At 42.3% G+C, this 14,045-nt stretch overlaps 1 protein-coding gene across 1 annotated transcript in view; it reads right to left on the bottom strand.

Moving 5' to 3' along the window:
- NPSR1 (neuropeptide S receptor 1) overlaps window positions 1–7,884 on the bottom strand; it is a 56,425-nt gene extending 48,541 nt beyond the window's left edge. Inside the window, 2 exon segments of the mRNA XM_088521349.1 lie at window positions 7,583–7,768; window positions 7,770–7,884. Of these exon segments, the coding sequence (XP_088377475.1) occupies window positions 7,583–7,768; window positions 7,770–7,856 (273 nt within the window). The 5' untranslated portion in view covers window positions 7,857–7,884.
- Window positions 7,885–14,045: the final 6,161 nt, after the last annotated feature.

Raw genomic sequence — 14,045 nt, 5'->3', positions numbered from 1 at the left:
GAGGAAAATTAAGAGGAAAATTATCTTTTCCCCCTTAATCTCTGAAATAATCACTTCAAATGGAAGCCTATGTAAGCTAAAGGAGGGGTCTAGATTTTGCAGTATTTTGACCCTGTTGAAGGAGATCTGGAGTCTTCAACTGTGACTGAGTACTGAGTATATACAGGAAAGATTTGCAAATTTAGTGGCCCCTGTTTAGGATGTCACAAAAGTTTTTTTTTTAATGTTTTTGTTGAAGCAAACTGGTTCTATGCAGCTCACCTGATCTCAGTTGGAATTCAGTCAGTTTACCTCTCATTGCTCTTTGGATTGTGACATTGAAAGAAATTAAAAACAGACACCCTTTGGCACAATTTAATTAAAGAGTCTTAAAAGTATTAATACAACCTCTGACATATTTAATAAATTTTGTATTAAAAATAAAAATATGAGGGCAGGGTTGATGTTCATGGGGATCTTGGCAGACTAGAGAAAAGAGTTATGAGAAAAATCACAGAGTTTAACAAAAGCAAACGCAAAGACCTGCAACTGGGATGGAATACAGCAGAGTTGGAGAAGGGTCAAATAGCTGGAAAGCAGCTTTTCAAAGCAGGACTGGGAGTGCTGGAGGCAAGCTGACCCTAAGTTACAGGTGTAAGAAGGCCAACCAATGGTGAGCTATATTAGCAAAAGTGCAGTGAGTAGGCCAAGGGAAGTGTTTTTTTCCCTCTGCATCTGTTGTACTTTGTTGTACACTTTGGGGCTCCCCAGTGTCAAGAAAGGCATAGAGTTGCTTGAACGAGTCCAAGAAAGGGCTCACAAGATGACTGGGGGCTGGGATGTATGAGGAGAGGCTGAGACACAGGTGGGATGAGCCAGGCGAGGAGCCTTGAGGCAACTTGCTGCCACCATGACTGCCTGGACGGCGGGTGTGGGGAACATGGAACCAAGCTCTTAGAAGTGCACAGTGAAAAGATGAGAAGCGTTGCAACAGGAAGATTTAGAACATGGGAAACCTGGATTAGATATTAGGAGTAAAAAAGTGTTCATCATGAGGGTGGAATGGGAGCCCTGAGTGGCTGTGGGATCTCCATTCCTGGAGTTATTCAAAATTTGACTGGACATAGTCCTGAGAAACCTGTGTAGTTTAAACCTGCTTTCAACAGGGTGGTTTGCCCAGATGACCTCCAGAGGTCCCTCCCAACCTAAATTATTGTATGATTGGGGCATACATGCATACAGAAGTGTGGTACCAGACCTATTTTCCATAAGAATTAGGCTAAAACAAAGACATATGCAAGCAAGTATTCAGGTGAAAACTATGCAAAAGTTGCATGTTATCAAACTCAGATGTTTGTGGGGAAAGGTATGTAAAAGAGTTAATGTGTAAAAGCTGTTGGTATGGGAATGACACAGATAGTCAGGCCTAGGGAAAGTAATTTTAAAATACTAGGTGACATCTGTGTTATGCTTATGCAGTGCTCTGAGATGAGGGGTTTCTGCCAGGGTGTGACCAGGTCAAAGGCTGAGCTGTCAGGAGCAGGGTGGGATGCCAGTGAAAGGATCACAATTACATTGTGGCAGGCTAAAACCACAATAAAGGTTCTTTAATATAGATATATATTAGAAAGACTGACAAAAAGTAAAACAGAGCAACAACAACAAAAAAAAAAACAGAAATCTGTTTGAAGATAAGGTGCACAGTGAGAGAGTAAAAGGTACATATTCTTTAGTACCAGATAGCATATCCGACTGCCAGGAAAGAACAAAGTTGAGCCACAAATTAATTTAAGCAAAATAGGAACAATACTGGGAGCACTTAGGCTGGAAGTAAACATTGCACAGTACAAGTATCTGAATGTGGAAGATCAGATGACTAATTCAAGCCACCTCCTAAGGCTCAAGAGATAAAAAAAAAAGGTAAGGAAAATTTGTGGAGAAAGAAAATCAGAAAAGGGGCTGAGAATCTTTTGCAGATGACTCCAGTTTCAATACGAAAGAAACACGCTGAACTGATGGGAAGATCACTGAAACCTCAAGGCTGACTTGCCACAGCTAGCAACAGCTACACTGGTTGTTCCTACAGTGTGAGTGTGTTGGAAAGAACATTTTCCACCCAATATGGCAAAAATGAAAAGATATTAGCATAGACTGCTCACATGAGGTGTTCCTAAAGTATCTGGCATGGCCAGGTTGATTGACATCAAAAAGCTCTGGATAACAGAGCCTGAAAGAAGTACAGGTTCAAAGTTAGGTTCCATACATTTTTTTAGAAATACTTCTGCTGTGCTTGAATTTGAAAAGAGTATGTGGGCAGTGTGGGCAGCTAATTGGATGGTTAGAAGTGTGGGGTTTTTTTGTTTTTGTTTTTTTTTCCGTGGCTTGACCTGGAATTGAGTCTGATTTAAAGTGTATGGTCAGCGATTCAGCTCCAGATTTGTCTCTTGGGCTGAAGGAAGGACACTGCTCTAAAGGGCCTGTGCTCATGTTTTCTGTTTCACCAAACAGGAAGTGTTTATTTTTATTTTTATTTTTTTTGTCCATGCTGTGTAGCCCTTTTCATCTGTGATTATTAAGGTGCTAGAGGAAAAGCTGTAACATTTTCACCTATTTAGATTTAGGGAAACAGTGCAAGGAGGCATATTCATTAAATCATTTCTCACAAGAAATCTCTTTATTACTGATATTACTCTCATTTCTTTTTGAAATCTAACAAACAGACCATTTTTAGGGGATCCCCAGTTAAATATATACAGATATATTTCTTACATCTAATTTCACCATGAGGCATGAGATAGAAATTTAATTGTGCAGCATTTAATGCTTGTGAATTGCTGTGATATCCTTTCAAATTTTCAGTCAATAACAAAGAGTAACAATCCAGTTTTCCTAGGACATAGTTCACATTGCTATTCTGCTCTATTTTGGTACAAGACAGATAATAAATAAAGACTCTATTATTCTGCTATTGCACTTTTTTTTTTTACCCATTGTACCCTAAGAGAGAAGGAGAAATAGATTTCTCTCATTTTAATGTCATCAGGAGTGTTTTCATGGTTTACATATCTATTTTTTCCTAGCACATTTACAATGTGAGGACACAATACAAGGTCACTCAGCAGCCCATCCATAATTGTACAATTTTGATAGCCCAATTAGAACTGTGAAATATTCTTCCTTCTCAATCATAAAGAAAAAGATAATTGTAGGTATGACAATTCTGCAAAATGAAAACATCTCACAGACTAGAGAAGTCTGTATTTTATAGTCATGTGTAAATAAGAGAGGCAGACTCAAACCCCATGGGTTCTGTGGACCAATGAATCAGACATATGAGGGGTGCTGGTATAAAAGCGCTGCTCAGAGTGACACCAAGTCAAGCAGTCATATAGCTAGGTCACTTCTACATTGCATTTAAGTTAATGGATGAGGCCAGCCTGGCCAAGAGCACTCCAGGATTGTTTTATGAGGTGATCAGGTATTGTGTTGCAGCATCTCAGGAATGGCAGGAGTCATTATGGCATATTACAATACCTGCATTCAGGAGTGCTCAGTACTATATTTACAAAGACTTAATTCTCTCCCTCTCTCCCCATTAGGCAGTAACAAAGTTGGATGAAATGATAGGGCCAGCAGATTTTGTCTTAAATTGGGTCGCTGCAGTCAAACCCTTGTTAGGTGATTGCTCTGCAGAACGAGTTAACATAAGCCTACACTTCAGTCTCCTCAGCTGCTTGCTGTGGGTGGTAGTTCCTGGCCTTTGTGAGGAACATTGAGCCCCTTGGATCAGAAGCTCAGAGCTATGCAGTTCTGTTTAATATCACGGCCATTTGGGCCAAATCTCTTTGGTATTGGGAATGCTGTGATGGGGAGGAGGACAGGCACAGGCAGAGAGAGTAGTCCTTTCTGAAAAAACAGGGAATTTAGATTATTCATATAAGATAATTTGTGGCGTGTTCAACACACACACTATTTCTAATACAGTGTTGCTGCTGGGGCAATGCTGCTCAGAAACGAGGACTCACTAGGCTAGGCAATGTCAATATTCAGCCTGCTGGCTGAGGTCCTACATGGCCCACAGGGGTCTGAGTTCCCAAACAACTTTGGGTGTAAGCACCAAAGCCATGATGTCTCACTGCACTGGTGAGGATTCAGATCTAGGCAGCAGAAAACAAAATAAGAAAATCCACAGGCTTGTGAAAGCTAGCACAGTCTCCTGGGAGGCAGGAGATGCTGGTGGCAATACCAATCCATGGAGAAATGCTGGGAGTGCTTCAATGTTTATTCTCTTCCAGGGACACGGGGCAACTTCCCTGGCATCCTGCTTCCCAACAGGCCTCTTATAAAAGAGATGAGCCCTACTCATTTCTGTCTAAGAAATGAGCACATGCATCTGTCCTCAGGGAAGGCTCGGGGCTGTTGGATCTCCTGACATGGAAAGCAGCTCCCAGCAGCCTTGATGAGGACTCCCAGCCCCTGCTGGCTTCCGAGAGGAGAGAGAGTAGGGAAGCCTTCCTCCCCACCGTGAACCTACCCTGAGATATCAGTGTCTCTCCACCTAGTGTCAGAGGTAAACACAGATGTTTAGATAGTCTCAGTTCTCTTTGATCTCTCTATTTAGAAGAGGGCAGTTAACACCCACTTTTATATAGATTAAATACATATGGGGGAGTTTGGAAAAAAGATGTAATGAGCTCTCCTTCAGACTGGAATGGAATGTAGGAGCTGTAATTAATACCAATTTGCACATGTGTTATGAATTTGGTGTGGACACAGCCAGCACCCCTTTTAGTGCTTGTGGTTTAAGAAATCTAACAGCATACATTACACAAAAGAACCTGAGAAGACACAACTCAGCTGTCCATGAAAACTTGACCACAACGCAACAGCAAGACTTAAACATAGGTCAGGATGAGTCACTCTCTTGTCCCCTTTGGGAGGCACTAGCTGATTTTGCACACTGCATGGCATGTGGTTGCAGTCATACTTGCCCCAAAACTGTGACTTGGAGCTCTGGACCCGAGGTCTACCTTGGTATAGTGAAGGGCCACAGCTCCACAAGCAACAGTAGTGCCTGGCCAAGCAGATACAGTAATGAACACTGGCGAGAAAACACACATTGCTCCAAGTGGAAGAAATGCTCATTCTATCAGCCAAAATGGAGGGAGAAAAAGTCTAACTAACTGAACTGGCAACAAAATTCTGTTTAATTTCAAGTGGAGGAGGTCTTAGTTGTTAAGCTCTGAAGAAGAATGGACAGAAATTCAAATACTTCTGAAAGGGGAGCAGGAAGGCATTCAGAATTTAACCCCAAGCAGGACTTTTCGCCACTGAAATGCTCTGAGTCACGTATCACCAAAGCATGACCCAGACACTACCTGGCAGTGGGTACTTTGTCCCCGTTGATGAGTCTCTGGGGAGATCTCATGGCCAAAGGCACCCACCTAATGTAGTCAGTAGGGAAATGCTTTGAGGGATAGGACTGAAAACCCATCCATGACCTGGAGTTAGTGCCTTACTCTTGGCTGTCACGCTTCCCTCCGTGGCGGTTTTGCTGCATGAAGCTCACTCCAACCCGGCTCCTCCAGTGCAGGGATTAAAAGTCACAATTCTTTTATACTTTCTTTCACTGGCCCAGAGTGTCTTACATTAGTCAAAACTGAATGCCTTTATCAGATCAGAGGCAAAGCCTCAGAATAGCCAAAAGCTGGTGAGAAAAATCTGCAAGTCAAAGGTGGTTTGGAATCCCTGAGAGCCATGAAATGGATCAAGCTAGTGCCTTTTTTTTTTTCCTTCCTTTTTCCAATTAAAGCAGGAGAGAAAAGGAAAAAAAAAAGTTAAAGGAAGAGGAACCATTCTTTCCCCTCCATGCTCTTTGCCATGAGTCCCTCTGCATTTCCCAGACAGGAATCCATGGATGCCTGAGCTCCATACTGGAAGAGCATGTGGCGAGTGTAACGTGTTGGGGACCCATTGCACTGAAAACCCTGAGAGCTGGCCAAAGCCCCATTTACACCTACACCCTGACCTCTGACTGCTTTTGGATCCACTGACCTTCCATTGCTCTAGCTCCTCAACCAGAGCGTCGCTGCTGTGAAGAGGCAGGTTTGTGTGGCTGGAGATGCGGCCAGGACACAACCCACCGCGCGGGCAGCCCCGGTGGAGGAGGCAGCACACAGGGAGTCTCACAAGAAGTTCTCTGCTAACAGAATGAGTTTCCTTTGGCAACGGACAAGCATGCGTGACTATCCGTGGTATCCTAATTAGTGTAATTTACTTTATATCTCCCCTTTTGCAGAGCATTTTTCTGCCTGCGGTCGTTTCTAATCATGGAAGTAATTGTCACTTTTGCCACTGCAAAATACTGCTCCCATGACATTGTTCAAATTCACAGCTCTGAGTGGTGGAGAAAAGAAAGGAGATAAAGTTGTTAAAATTGTTTTGCCCACTTCTGCCTTTTTCAAGAGCATTTTAGGAGTTTAACACACACATGAACAGATGCAGTTTTCGTTCTTAAAATCCCGGATAAAAAAGTGCTGTCTTGTCAAGATAAAAAAAAAAAAATGCCAGCATCATGTAGAGAAATCCTCATTAGTTAATTGTAGCACTACAGATCTTTTTTTTTTTTTTCTTAACAGGGTGGAAACCTGTTATAATTCCATTGATTCCACTACATCAGACTAGTAAAAATCTCTTCGAAATCAAACCTTGCCTCTGAAACATATTCCTTTGTATTCAACATTGTCAAATAATCTGAACGTCTGTGTTTTTCTGTCTGAAACAAATCTGTTCAGCCATGAAGTCCAGAAAGAATAGCAGGGTACTTCTTGATAGACATTTTAATAACTTGAACTTAACTTATACAATGTGCCACAACAGCGAAGAGACACATGGCACACAGGTTGCAATGAAACAATAACAACAGGCACAGAAATCTGTGCAAAATGTAATTCTGTATCCCTTCCATCCTCTCCCTACATCCATATACTGTAAGTAGGAAGTTTATTTTGGGAGAAGAGTGAATACACTTCTTGCGTCATTCAGCAGCACTTACCACTGCATGATACATCTGATACATCTTAAAAGCAGCTTTCATGAGACACTGACACTCCCCCCCACCCCGAAGTTAAAAGCAAACAAACCAACTAATTAGAACCTGCCCTCCCTAATTTAAAGAAATAAAAATAACTCTCACTTGTGTATAGTGTATGTTGTAGCTGAAAAATTGAAAAATAAATCCCTTACATCAAGATGATGCCTATTACAAATTACATAAATGATGCATTAAGCTAATAAAAGCCTTTGATTAAAGTAAGATGAATGCATAGCTACAATACCTCTTTAGAAAAACAATACCAATACCATCCCCGATTAGAAGTAGATACAGTTGGCCAAGACCTGTGAGTTTGAAGTCCAAATCCTACAGTGATTTTTTTTTCCCCAGTAAATGATTCCCACATGTTGCCAGCTGTCTTTACAGAGATATAAAGACACAAACATTCAGGCGAAAAAGTTCTATAATACGAGCTGCCTCCTTGCAGGGGATGCTGAAAATACACCAAAGCTGCAGGCATGTGAGCAAAGTAATGCATGCTGTCCATACCTTAAAGGAATAATAAAAGGATCCCCACTCCTCTTCCTCCACCACTTCAGTGAAAGTCACTGTTTCTGTGCAGGTGACAAGGGTAAAATCCCGCCAGTCGGTGCCTCCATGGGAGCTGCTGCTGGCTTCTGTGAAGGCAACGTCCATCACTGGATTTTGCTCTAGTTGTCTAGGTGCTTGTTTTTTTTAAGAGTTAATGCAGCCAAGCTTCTCCTGTAAGAGCACAGCAGCAAAAACAGCTTCTCACTGCTCCAGCACTGGCTACCAGAGGCATAAGGCTTTAGTGCAGCTGAGTGATAAAAAAAAAAGGCAAGCTGGAGTCGTTCCTTTGCGCTCCCCTCTGGTACCACTCTGACGACAACTGTCCACATGCTCTTTCCAGCAGCAGAACCGGCTCCAGTGGGAGACTGAGCAACTGTGGGCTCATCCATATGCCTTGCAGATTCAATTCTTGCACCCAAAGCTAGCAAATCTGGAGTTGGACATACCTACGAACCCTTCCTACGTTACAGCTCAGCAGTCTGGCTATTCCACTCAGCAGCTTTACTTTCCATTGCGTGCAGAATTGCAGTATGGCCATATATAAGCATCAACGTCCTCTCCTATAGTACCAAAGCCCTATGAAACTTTGAGGGTTAAGCTGTTGTAATTTGCCTGTCAGTAGCTGTCTTTTGACGTTGTCTTCACTAAGAAAAGTCACAAACAGGCCCGGACAGCTCCCTTTGCAAAGCTACCAAGGTGCCATATACCCAATATAAGCGGAGGTAAGGGAGCCCTTCTGGAAAGGCACAGCTTCCAGAGGGTGCTGGGGCCACACACACAGGCGCTGGACTCAAGGACTTTCCACAAGAAGGGAATCAACCACTTCCTACTCACTGATCTGGGCACTGACCGCTCTTACTCTCTGCTTTTGCTTATTTATTTATTTATTTTTCAGATGTGCTGCTCCAGGTTTACATGATAGATGAGGTTCTGCATATCTTCCCCACCCGGAGTGCAAAAATCACACTCTGCCTTGATATCAGTGCAATTATTAGCAAAATTGATTGAATTTTCAGCCCCACAACCCCACAGCTACCTGGTGGTCACAGACCCTAGTGTGTATGTGTGCGCGGGCAGTGCCAGGGACCGTGTGAGAGTTGAGGAGGAGCATGAACAGCCAAAGAGAAAGCGGTGACAGCAGGGCCTTCTGGCCTGTAATAATAGAAGGATATGGGCTCAAGTGGTAAAATACTGGTCTGGATTTTCATTCTTAATCCTCCCAGACTGAGACATGTCTGGATCTAGGGCTTTGGAGCAGGCTTTTCTGGGCTCTGGGGAAACCTCTGGATTTCTGAGCAATATGCAGATCTCTCTAGGTGATGCCAGAGGGATCCCGAGGAGAGCCCTTCTATATGTAGTCAATACAATTCATGATGTGAAAGAATCAGCACTGATTTGTATGTTCCAGGGATCAATATTTAAACCGCAGTGAATGATGCACAGGTTGGAATATGGTCAGACAGACAGAAATGTCCCAGAGCCATCATATTTAGCTGAAAAGTAATAGGGAAAACATTCCTTAACCTATTAGATGAAAGAGAGGAGGAAATCCTTTTGGAGTCTTTTTCAGCTAATGGTACAGCTTGACTCCAAGGCCTGGATAAGGAGTATTTATGTTGCATTCAAGCTTCCTGAAACCACCTTACTATGTATTTGCTTTTTTTTTTTCTCTTCTCTTGCTTTTTTATGCTCATAAAACTCCTTTGCTAAGAGTTAAATATTACCATGTGATTACCAGCATAGTGAATGCTTGTTCCCACAGAGATGTTATGTTGAGCATATTATGGGCACTAAGAGGCTTTTTAGTAGTTATATGCTAAGCCAGGTCCTGTACAGCTCGCAGAGCTAAACCAAGAGTCACTTCTCTTGTGAATTTGCCAGCTAGTTGCTCTGAAAAATACTTATCATATTAAAAAGGTTGTATCATGTGCCACTCCAGCAATTATCAGTCTACACAGGGGTACTTAAATCTTCCATTAGTACTAGACTTGCCATCCCAACTCTGCATGTCTCACAGTCAGTGCCTTCATCCTGGTTTGTTGATGGCTAGTTTTGTTGAAATGCTAATTCCATTTAGTCTGTTGACTGTCTCCAGTATCATATCTATAATTAACCTACTTCTCTGAGACCCACCACTCCTTTTTTAAGCACCTGTAACATCATGTTAACTCTCTGAAGTTTGGTGTTTGGGAATTTTGTTGCTATTGTTTTCTCCTCCTGCTATTGTTTTCCTCCACCCTCTCCTTTAGATTAATTTAGATTTAAATGAATGGTGGAAGAAACGACTTTGCTGATGGAATAGCAAGACCCTATAAAAGGCAAGATCAAATCCTAGAAGTCCCTCTGTAAAGAATGATTAACTGGGTGATTCCTACAAATGACCTGGTAGTTTTCCCCGCCAGAGCTTTGAAAAGTCACCAAGAACTTGCAGTGTATGAAGCAATATAGAGTCTTCCTACTGATTTAATGTAAAATGCTCTCAAATGGTTACTCTAAGATAAATTTTTCCTATGTATAGTAAAATGTGATACTGTTTTCTTAACATTTTAAACTTTTTTAAAGTAATTTTGAGAATAACCTTTAAGCAAAGAGAATGGATTATTTAGAAGAAGAATGCAGAGTGCTAGTTTTAGAGGCTTATTTATTTGCCATTTTCTTTACTTTGGTCTCCAAAGCTATGTAAGATTAGTTTCCTTATACACATCCTTGAACCACGTGACCTGCAAACCTAAGACGAGTTCCAGTGGAAGCTGAAGAGAATATTCTGCAGCTGCAGTGCATAAAAATCTGGTATCTCCCATGAGTAGACACAGGAGGGAGACCTCTAGCACTTCTCTTGTGTGTCCCCACCGTGCAGTTTCCTGTCTGGCAATAGGAGGAAGTCTTGTAAAACTGCAGTAACTGAAATCAGACCATTTTCAAGTGATATGATGAGACTAAGGAAGGTGCCTCTGGAGAAAGAGACACATTGAGTCTGAAAGATTTTAAAGACCAGGACGAAATAGTGATTTTTGAGTATATTGAGGAATTCCTCATGCAGAGCCTCTGCCATAGCAGTCTTGAAACAAAATACATGGAAGGGGACATTTTGCAAATCACATTTTGGAGCACTCCCTGCCGTGCCTTTGCAGTCGCGTTGGACATTGCTGTCCAAAGCTCAGTAGTGGAGGAAGAGAGACCCATGCGCATTCACACAGTTTCTCCTGCTGTGAACATTTCCTTATCTTGTCTGCCCTGGCAGAAACTATAGGCTAGCAGTGCCTTTTGTGCATAATTTTTGTAATTTGCCAAAAATCAGCTAATCTGAATGTTTTAATGTGACTAATTATATTTCATTAATTAGGCACATCTGAAAAGGACAGGAAAAAAATATTCTGCTCAAATCTGTATTACTTTACAGAGAATTTACCCTATCTTTAAGTATAGTAAGATATATATATAGTAATATATGTAGCATATATACAGCATATAGAGTATGTAGGTGTATAGTTTAAGTATAGATTGAGGCATTCTTCATTGAGGCAGAGTTGGGAATATAGTACAAACCTCTGGATTTTTGCTGTTTGGGGTTCCTGACAGCCTGGAACAGTTGCACACAGTCAAATTAAATGGCCAGAAGTGACTATTGTTATCAGACCAGAGGAAGAAAGAGAATGAGGCATTGAGTTAAAAACACAAACAAGTCTCCAGGAAAGCTCAGTGTCTGATTCAGCTCAGAGGGGCTCAGCTGCATCCCCCTGTCCCCGCTTGCACAGCACCAGGGCAGAAATCGCCCATTAGGGACACAGCTCCTGTGGTCTGTCAGAGGCACCGACTTGCTTCCCATTAGCTCGAAGGCTGCACGTCGTTTTGTGTTTGCTCCATGCGTTTGGTGAGGCTGGAGATCACCATGCAGCCCGGACCAAGGCAGAGAGGGAGCCTGGCAACAGTGTGCGTGACTGAGACGGGATGCACACATTTCAGGGCGAATTTTTGAGGTCAGATCTGTGCATATGGCAGGGACAGCACCGTCTGTGTCTTTCTTTGCACCCTGGTCTCCAGCTGCCCTCCCTGCACCATCTGTGTGCATGGCATGGTGGTCTGGGCTCTAACTAGCTCCCTCTTTGCCCTCACAGTTTTAAACTTGCTTTTAGTCCCTCTGGTCAAGACTAAACCAAGTTTCTGAATCTTATAAGGCTAAAAACAGATTCTGTGTTTTTTTTTTTCCCTCAGCATTTAAATATACCTGTTTTACATTTTTTAAGATCTTTTACAGCAGCTGAACACACAATTACTAGATTTTTCTGACAGAAGCCTCCATTTCCCCACCTTTCTGAGTGAAATGGCTGTACTTCAGGATTTTAAGATTCCGGGGACAGAGCAAGATTGCAGAAGTAGGTTTCAATCTTATTCCCAAGTGTTTTGTTTCCGAATCCGTACCTCCATGGGGGATTTTGAGGTGAAACCTGGGAGTCTGTAAGCAGCCTGCAGACACTATCAGTCTGAGTGGTTTTCGAGCTGCTCTTTCCAGGTATATCAATCTCAGGGAGCAACTGCAGGGAGGCCTGGCCTATGACTCTGTCCTAGCTACACTGTGCGGATCACTTTGGGCCCATGCAGTTGCCAGACCCTGGCTTAGTCGCTTTCCTGAATTTCTGCATTCTGGAGGTGAATCCTGGCAGCTGGAGCTGAAGAGTCTGTCCTCTTCATAGTAAATGTTGATTTTTTTTTCCTTCAAAACCTGCCTAAGATCAATCTTGAAACATCAAAATCCCCTGCAAAATGATATGTCTGTTCACCACGAGGCTCTAGTCTGATTGCTGGCCTATCAGTGTGCTGTGCAACTTTGGATCAGACCTCAAAACTTGCAGAAATTGGATTCTTTCTACTCACTGAAGTTTTGGATCAGATCTTTTGCAGAAATCTGTGTTTTACCCTTAGTAAACATTAGAGATATAGAAATCACAGAGCATTTTCATAATAGTAGTGACAAAAGATGAGCATTTTATTTCTCTTCCATAGATATTTTGAATATAAAAGGAAGGAGTTTTTCCTCACATCTTTATTGCTTTCTATGGTCTTAATTCAGATTGGTCCATTTTGCAAAAAAAGACATCCAGTCTTTTATCTGTTTTTGCCAAGAAACTCGTAGAAGAATAAACAATCCTTACGGAATTATCTTTGAAAGGAAGGCAAGCAGTTGAAGAGAATACATAAAAGAGTGTCATTAAATATGAATATCATGCTAGTGGAACTGACAGATACCCTGAAACTTCAAATCCCTTTACTCTTTTCCCCTTAGTGTAACCACCAGGCAAATCATATATTTTGCAAGCGCCTGATTCCCCATTCACTTAATCTCCTGTAGATCCGGGTTGCTTTCTGTTGAGTGAATGGAATTGCAAGTAGCTCAGGTGGAAAAAAAAAAAAAAAAAAAGAAAAGCCCAGCCACATGAACGGGAGGAGAGGCCTGCACTGAATTCTTCTAAAATATTGAGCACTCCACATAGTTGTTTGAAGTAGTTCTACTTTTAAAGAGCTGAGCAGGTAGCCAATATTTATGGCATCAGTCACAGGAGGTCCTGGCAAGGAGATACGCATCAGCATGCCATGAGGCAGGCAGAATAAATTCCAAACTTGCAGCACCACCAGAAACACTTTCATTCATCGTCTTGCATTTCAACCCGGAAGGCACCGTTCATTCCGAAGGGGTCGGCTGCTGCTGCTGTGGGAGAGCAGAACTGAAGTGGAGCTGCCAGAAGGGAAATATACCCATGGGTGAGCCCGGGCCATCCCAGAGCATTTTACATCATTCTGAGTCCATCTTAGACAACAGCAAACTGACATCGTATCTGAAATACTGAATACTTCTCCCTCCCATCTGCTGTACACAATCTATCTTGTACGTAAGATGATAATCCATTTTTCAAAGCCTGCACTGATGTAAGGTTTGCACCCAGGCAGAAAGGATGTACCCTCATGCCACCATCATGCCCAGTCCCAGGCTGGCAGATCTGAACTCAGGAGGGAGCTGAGGCTGTACAGAGCCACCTTTGCAAAGCAGGGATATGCAAACACACATCAGTAAATGAGCTGGTCACTGTAGAGCAAATTTGACCTACTTTGCTACGAATTTTGACCAGGGAGATCTTTAAAATACTGTTTTAAAGATCCTTCTGAAAAAGAACCAAGCCAACATGGCAAAAGCAAGAGCTAACACATGAGAACATGCTTTAAGGCAATCATCTCACTAACACGACTTTCAGATTAAAGTAGATTGTAGTACCACGGATACACAGTGAGAGAGCAGACGGAAGTCTAAAAAAAATTAATCTAATTCATCAGTTCAACCCTAAGAGCCTGGGAAAAGACCAGCACCAACTGAAAAACGGAATAGGTCAAAAAATGGAGGAACACTGTGCCCACAGGGAGGTAAGAGAAT

Source organism: Tinamus guttatus, unplaced genomic scaffold (genome assembly GCF_059628265.1).
Source record: "Tinamus guttatus ecotype Peru unplaced genomic scaffold, ASM5962826v1 Tinamus_guttatus_pri_ptg000119l, whole genome shotgun sequence".
Classification (NCBI taxonomy): Eukaryota; Metazoa; Chordata; class Aves; order Tinamiformes; family Tinamidae; genus Tinamus; species Tinamus guttatus.
This window is presented reverse-complemented; position numbering and strand designations above follow the sequence as displayed.